General features: G+C 44.7%; 1 protein-coding gene across 2 annotated transcripts; it reads right to left on the reverse strand.

Annotated features, from left to right (window-relative positions):
* Positions 1-427: 427 nt before the first annotated feature.
* Positions 428-6,554, reverse strand: RNASEH2A (ribonuclease H2 subunit A). Of its 2 annotated transcripts, none has more exons than XM_074289165.1 (8): positions 6,346-6,554; positions 5,863-5,934; positions 5,625-5,751; positions 4,198-4,285; positions 3,978-4,115; positions 3,760-3,847; positions 941-1,064; positions 428-710 (listed from the first exon to the last, which is right to left on the reverse strand). In XM_074289165.1, the coding sequence occupies exons 1-8, from the start codon at positions 6,470-6,472 to the stop codon at positions 551-553; spliced, it is 924 nt and encodes a 307-aa protein (XP_074145266.1). In that variant the 5' UTR covers positions 6,473-6,554; the 3' UTR covers positions 428-550. The 2 variants fall into 2 exon arrangements, with proteins under 2 accessions (XP_074145266.1, XP_074145348.1); XM_074289247.1 differs by having other exon boundaries at positions 6,407-6,494.
* Positions 6,555-7,314: the final 760 nt, after the last annotated feature.

The raw sequence follows: 7,314 nt of genomic DNA on the forward strand, positions 1-7,314 counted from the left end.
ATTTTGGCAATTTTCCCATAGCATACATTGGATGATTTAATCAATTCCAATCTGTTTCCCTGGAATTAAATATGAAATCCTCTGTAAAGTATTGAAGGTTCTTCATATGCTGACCTATTCCTAGCTTTCCAAGTTGCTTACATTTAAGCCTTCTTCTTCACGTATTTTAGGACTTCCTTGCTATTCCTTACAGGACACCCCTTTGCAATGCTGTCTCCCACACCTGGAATACTCATCAGTCAGCAAGATTAGAGTTCAAATCTAACCTCAGATCATTCATGGGGGATAGCCTGGAAGGGCCGCTTAAAGAGTAGAGGCTCCATTAAGGTTTTAGAGAGTTATGACTTCTCAGGCTGTTAACTGGGTTTAAGTACCCTTCCCTACCATTCATCCACCTCCTGAATCCGGACAAAAACAGATACTTCACTTCTATTCCTGAGATTTTATTACAAATTAATATCAAGGAGAAAGGAAAAAGACACAAAGTAACAGTCCTTCCCCATCCCTGCCAGATGCTGCCACTCCCCTCCACCACTTTCTTCAACAATTTCTATAGATCAGCAACTGTCTCCAAGCTCCTCTCATGGAAAAAACGGTGAGATTGTCGTTCTGTGGCAGCTTGTCTACGGGCAAAGAAGGACAGAAGGGAGGGGGTGCCAGGACCTCTGCCAGCAACCTGTGGTCCTCCTGATCCTTCCTCCGAGTCCTCCCTGCATGGGGGAAGAATAGACCACGGTGAAGGTGCTGTGCTGCTCCCACCCTGCCCTTCTCCCCAGCCCTCCACCTCTATCTATCCAGGGTCCTAAATGGCCTCTTGCCAGCTCTATCTCCAAGGCCAAAACCCCAAGGCTGGGATCCCCCCCAGGAGTAGGTGAGTGTTGATGACAAATGTTGCCAACTGATCCCTGTTTCTCCCCCAACAGGGTTCAGGGTCACCCACCAGCGCACAGGTACAGCACGTCCATCCAGGATGAGCTGAGCAGTGCTCCAGCTAAAGCGGACAAACTGGGGAAAGCCAAAGACAGGGTCCAAGCACTGGGACAGCCACTCCTTGGTCTTGGGGTCTAGGGAAGAAGGAGAATCACAAATGAAAAGCCCCTGCTGGGGAGGTTAGAACCCAGATGGAACCAGTAGACTTCAGGAGCTGGAGGACCAAGACTCTGGGATCCATTGACATGCACCCCCTAAATCCCTCCCCCCCTGTGATTTCATTGCTGGGAAAACTAAGTGATACATGAGCAGCAGGCATTCTTGGGGATGCCACCAGCTCCCTATGTGACCCTGGACGAACTCCTACCTCTCTACAAGGCAATTTCCTTACATGTAGAAGGGCCTCGGACTTAATGGTTTCTAGGATCTCTGGTAACTCTGGAATTTGGGACTCAGAGACTGGAAGGAACAGCTTGTGATGATCAATTACCCCTCCTTCTGGAGATATTCATCCCCCTTAATTCTGCTCTTTGTGTGTTGTTCCTTTTCTATCCAATGAATCCTCAAATCTCCTTCCATCATTTAAAAACACTTGCTATGATTAAAACACCTTTTGTTTTTTTTTTTCTTTTCCTTTCTTGTGGTTTTCCCCTTTTGTTATAATTTTTCTTTAACAACATGACTAATCAGTAAATATGCTTAATGTGATTGTACCTATATAACCTATATCAGATTGTTTACTATCTTGAGGGAAGAGAAGGGAGAAAAAAAATTGAAACTCAAATTGTATAAAAGTGAATATTGAAAACTACTTTTATAGATAACTGGAAAAAATAGAACACTATTAAGTAAAAAATAAAAACAAAAACAAAACCACCTGCTACATGCTAGGCACAATAAATACAGAGAGAATACAGAAAATGGATCCTGTCCTCAAGAAACTTATATCCCAATCAGGAAAAATAGCACATACCTATACAAGTATATACACACAAAGGAATAATAGCTAAGATTTAAGAGTTCCCAGAGGGCTTTCCATGTCATCTCTTTCGAGCCTCAATAACAACTCTATGAATGAGAAAACTGAGGCTCAAATAGGTGAATTACCAGTTAGTAAATATAGAAATCAGGATTTAAATTCAGGACTTTTTTATTATAAGTCCAGGATTCTATCTGAAGTGCCATCTAGCTGTCTTTAGGGTATATCTGAATTACTTATGGACACAAGGTGATTTTCAGGAGAAGGCAACATCAGCTGGGAGAACACCAAGAAAGGTTTTAGCTGAGTCTAGAACAAAACAAGAGGCTGGGATTCTAACAGATGAAGGCTGAGGAGGGAGTATGTCATATGGGGTGTTGGGCATAAGAAATTGCAAGAAGGGTTAATCTGCTTGAATCAAAGTATGTACAGAAAAGAGCAATTTGCAAAAAGAAAGTAAAGAACAGGTGAGACGAGGACTGCAAAAGGTTTTCAATATGGAGCAGAGGATCTTACAGTTGAACTGGAAGCTCTAGGGAGCTACTGGAGTTTAAGGTAGGAGACCGACATGGTCAGATTTGTGCTTTAAGAAAAAGTTTGTCAGCTCTGTAAAGACTGAGTTTTGGGGTGGGGAGGGAGAATTTAGGCAGAGACATCATTGGGAAAGAAAACTGCAATTAATCTAACTGTATCTAATCTAAAAGAACAACAATCTTCACCTGAGAGGTGATAAGGGCCTGGACTAAGATGATTTTGGTGGGAGTGGAGAGAAGAGATTCTGTGGAGGTAGAAATAAGATTTGAAAACTAAGTGAATCAGTAGGGGAGTTGAAAGTGAGCAGGCAAAGATGATGCAAGATTCTGTCCCTTTTCTCTTCTCTCTATACTTTCTTGGGGATCTTATCAGTTCACATGAGCTCAATTAACATTAATCATTATCATCTTTCACCTAACTCCCAAATGTCAGCCAGGAAGACTCGAGTTCAAATCCAGCCTAGGTAACTGATTAATTATATGACTTATAAGGGGCAAAACCCCTTAACCTCTATACTCCAGTTTCCTTATCTGTAAAATGGGAATGAATATAATAGCACCTATTTGCCAAGGTGGTTGTAAGGATTAAATGAGCTAATATTTGTTAAGCATTTTACAAACCTTAATACTTTCTGATGTTAGCTATATATCCAGTCCCAATTCTCTCCTGTTTCACATAATCAATTGCTAGCTGATGAATTCCACCACCACCATCCCATCAGCACCTCTGCCTCCCCCACCCTCCATTTCTAAAACTTTATATTTTAAATTTCTGACAGCTAGCTCAGATTTCCAGCATCAGCCTTCCTCAGTCCTCTTGCCTACATTTCCAATTAGATCTTTCACCTCAATGCTTTAGTCCAGGCTGTTCAACCCTCTGTCTTCCTCCAGGGCTGGAGCCCACTTTTTCCTCACTATCACCTCTTAGACTCCTATAGGAAGTCTTCCCTGATCCCACACTGCACATTATAAATTCGAGGGAAAGAAAAAGAAACACTTGTGTCTTTGTCTCTCCAGCACATATCGTTTAATTGTTATTAAATACTGGTTGAATTGAGCTGAACAACATTTTAAGAACCTGGGAATCTCAATTCCAATCTCAGTATTTTCTAGGTGATTTGAAAGAAGCCCCTTAATTTCTGTGGTACTCTTTTCTTATCTATAAAGATATGGCATTGGAAAGACAATATGATCTCATTTATTTCCATCTTTCCATGTAATTCTCAGACTGTGTCTTATGCCCCCTTGTGGCCATATTGCAAAGTTTCACCAGGGAAGAGGCAGGGAAAAGACCACTGATTTGCTGGGGACACTCACCATTGGGATAGCCAGACCCGTAATCCATTTTCAGGTCTCCAAGGTCTTCCAAAAACTTCCATCTCTTCACCACATGGTCCCGGGCAACCTGGAAGGGGTAGGCTAGGCAAAGGTGGGTATGGGGCCAAAGGCAGGTTGATACAACTTTCTTGTGGATGTATAGCAGACACTTATGTGGATCTGGACAGTCCAGACAACAGGGTGGGAAGAGAACTGACCTTAGCACAAATGCTGGCAGCGCTGACCACAGGGAACAGGGAGTCAGCCTTGGGTCTAACAGTCACTTCAACCTCTGGAAACCTCTCTTTAAGTTTTTGCTGGTACTTGTCAGCCGGCCCCACTGTGTCCACAAACACCTGCAGAAAGCAGGGAATGAGGGTTAGAGCTGAGGAAGCGCAAATCAGCTCAACTTCCCCTCCCCCAATAGGTCCCACTGACCTGAGTGACTCTCACACCCTGATCCAGAGCCAGCTGCACCAAGGCCATAGCAGTGTCATGAGAAAGGGAGTTCAGGTTATACTTGGCTCTACGGGGAAATACATGAATGTGCTCAGACCCCACATAATCCCAGCTCTTTATTAAATGGCAACTGAGTATCCTTAGCAAGGATACTTATTTTAAAGATACTTAAGGATTTCTATTACCAAACTGAAGCCTGATGCTACTTTGTCTTTTCCAAGCTGAGTCTTCAAATTCTTTAGGAATTATACTTGGAAAAGACTTTGGACATCAGCCAAATGCCTCACTCTTTAACAGTAGGAGAAATTGAGTCAAAGAAAGGAGGAAGCAATTTGTTCAAAGTTACCCAGCTAGTTAAGTGGAGAAAGAGGGAAGCAATGTCATGGAGTAAAGAGAGTATTAGAAGCAGGGAGGTCTGGATTCAAATTCTGCCTCAAATACGTACTGGCTAGATGGCCCTGAGAAAGAAGTTAAAGAAGTTACATTGTTGTAAAATTAGGGGACGTCTGAGGCTCTCTCAGTTCTAAATCTGTAACCACAGGAGTCAGAACTAGATTTCTGAGACCTTACTGTATTTTAAAAGCTATAAAGGAAGGACTAACCCTTTTCTGTATGGCTGCTAAGGACAAGATGAGATAAGATTAGAGTGGATAGTTTCTTAGAGTGGGAAGAACTGAATTCAAATTCTCCCTGGAAACTTCATAGCTTAGGGTTTGTCTGTCTTTACATGAATAATCTATATCAAATCCCTTCGCTTCTCAAGGCCTGGGAGGGGAAAAAACAAATAGAACTAAAAGATGTAAGAAGTGAATGTTTAAAAAAAAAAAGTTTTATGTATAATTGAGAAATATTTAATGAAATAGAAATATATTGAGAAACCCCACAGTTGTGTGACCATGGGCATTTAGTCTCTCTGGGCCTCAGTTTCTTTATCTGGGGACAGGAAGGTATTGCAATGGATAGAGCACAGGCCCTGGAGTTCCTGAGTTCAAGTCAAACCAAAGCTACTAGGCGTGTGATCTTGAGCAAGTCACTTAACTTCAATGCCTTTCGCCCCCCCCCCCCACCATTGCCTCATCTGTAAAATGAAAAGACTTGTTAATTTCTATGACTCCTTCCAGCTCTGAAACAATAAGCCTTAATTGTGCAGAGGCAAGGTCACTGTCAATCTAAGGAAGTGCTTTCTAATAATTAGTTACACAAAAGGGAAATAAATGGCTTCCTCAGGCAGAAGTGAGTTTCACTCAACTTGAAGTTGACAAGCAAAGGGAACTTTGGGTAAGGTATGCGTTTTGGCTAATTGATCCCGGAGATCCCTTCCAGCTCTGGGACCCTCAATCTCACCTCCACCTACACTGAGCGGCCCAAGAGCCAATTTGCTGCCCACCCCTGTGAACAGCCCTTACCGCCTCTGCATGCTGGTGGAAATGAGGTTCGGGGACAGAATGTCCAAGGCCCAGCCCACAAAGTCCCGGGCCTGCTCCAGCTTTCCAAAAAGTCTCTCCCTCTCCGCCTCCGAGAGGGTCTTTGAGTCTGGCCATACAGAAAAGGGAAGACATGCAAGGAGAGACTTAGTCACAGGGACACAATCAGGCCTAAAGCTCCTCCCCCATTTCTATGGGAAAGCCTCGGTGCAGACCTTACCTGCCACCTTCAGAGCCTCCAGGTCGCCCAGTCTGGACAAGGGACAATAGCAGATGCCGTAGACCATGGGCCCTGGCAGAAGGTGAGAGCTAGAGTCAGATCCAGTCAACCCCACAGCAATCCTTTAGCCCAACTGCTCAGCAACCAGAGTCCACCTCCCGGCAATTTGTCACGCCCACTCAACCCCCCAGTCCCACTCCACCCTCCTGCAGCCCATGCCCATCCTGGGGCCCAGCGACCGGGAACCGACGTATCCCCCAGGCCTGTTGCGACAGCCCCCAACGCATCCCCCAGCCCCGGGGCAACAGCCCCCAACTCAGAACCCAGCAGTCCTAGAACCGAAGCATCCCCCAAACCCAATGCAACAGCCTCTAGTCCCGAGCTTGTCCTTGCAACAACTAAAACACCCCCACCGGGGCAGCCCCCAGCCCGGGAGCACTCCTCCCCCCCCCATGCAGGCTCCAGCCCGGACCCCAACCCCACCCAGAACAGGGCCCCGGCCAGCCTCATCGATGCCCAGGCAGCAGTCCTCGGTACGGCAGACCTCCGGCACCGGCGAGCTCAGGCGACAGCTGCCTGTGTTGTCCCGCTCAAAATCTCCCAGATCCATGTTAGCAGCAAACCAAGCGGTCTTGGCCACCAACAGGGAAATTCCGCCACCGCGCGGGTCTAGGCGCGCTCCCGCCCCCGGAAACTTCCAAGCCAATCCTGAACTTGCTTTTCATTCGCGTGGCTTTCTGGGAGTTGTAGTTCCTTAGCAAGAGCGCCACCTAGCCGAGCATCCCGAGCATCCCAGGTCAACGACAGATGTGCTAAGTATCGTAAAAGGACTTGGCAAAGCAGAAACCTATTATTTCAGGAGCTGAAAGGGAGCTCAAAAATCATCTGATCCAGTCTCTCTGGAAAATCATCCACCCTATATCCACATCTCCATCCACAATGCTTTTTGACTAATTGAAGTGCTTCACACATCAAGGTATTTCATTACTTCTATGACAAAATAACTTTTTTGGCATTCAAAGCCCCTTACAATCTGACATTTATCTTTCCGAGCTTTTTAAAAAATTCCCCTTTATGCACTCCAGTCAGACTGGCTTACTTTCTTTTTTTCCCTCACCTGTTCTCTATCCCCTGGCTTTACATAGCCCCGAAATGCAGTCCTTCACTTTCACTTCTTAGAATCTTTAGCTTCACAATTCAACCCAAATACCATCTTCTGTATGAGATCATGCCAGATCCCCCAGCTCTGCTAGTGCTTTCTATCCCCTCCAATGAATTCATCTTACATTGTTTTATATATAAACATATGTAAAACACACATGTACATCTATATGTGAATCATACACATGGTTTTCCTCCACAGTATAAGATTCTGGAGAAGAGGGACTTTCCTTTTTGTTTATATCTCCAGCTTCTGTTTAATTGGTTTACTGATTGAATAATCATTCACTG

This window comes from Sminthopsis crassicaudata, chromosome 1, assembly GCF_048593235.1.
Source record: "Sminthopsis crassicaudata isolate SCR6 chromosome 1, ASM4859323v1, whole genome shotgun sequence".
NCBI lineage: Eukaryota > Metazoa > Chordata > Mammalia > Dasyuromorphia > Dasyuridae > Sminthopsis > Sminthopsis crassicaudata.

What these genes read in the sequence shown, in the direction of transcription:
- RNASEH2A (XM_074289165.1), bottom strand. Translation starts at nt 6,472, where the DNA reads ATGGATCTGGGAGATTTTGAGCGGGACAACACAGGCAGCTGTCGCCTG. An exon ending in TGGCCGGGGCCCTGTTCTGG is followed by an intron (nt 5,935 to 6,345) that starts GTGGGGTTGGGG and finishes ACCTTCTGCCAG; the next exon opens with GGCCCATGGTCTACGGCATC. An exon ending in CGGGTCTGGCTATCCCAATG is followed by an intron (nt 1,065 to 3,759) that starts GTGAGTGTCCCC and finishes CTTCTTCCCTAG; the next exon opens with ACCCCAAGACCAAGGAGTGG.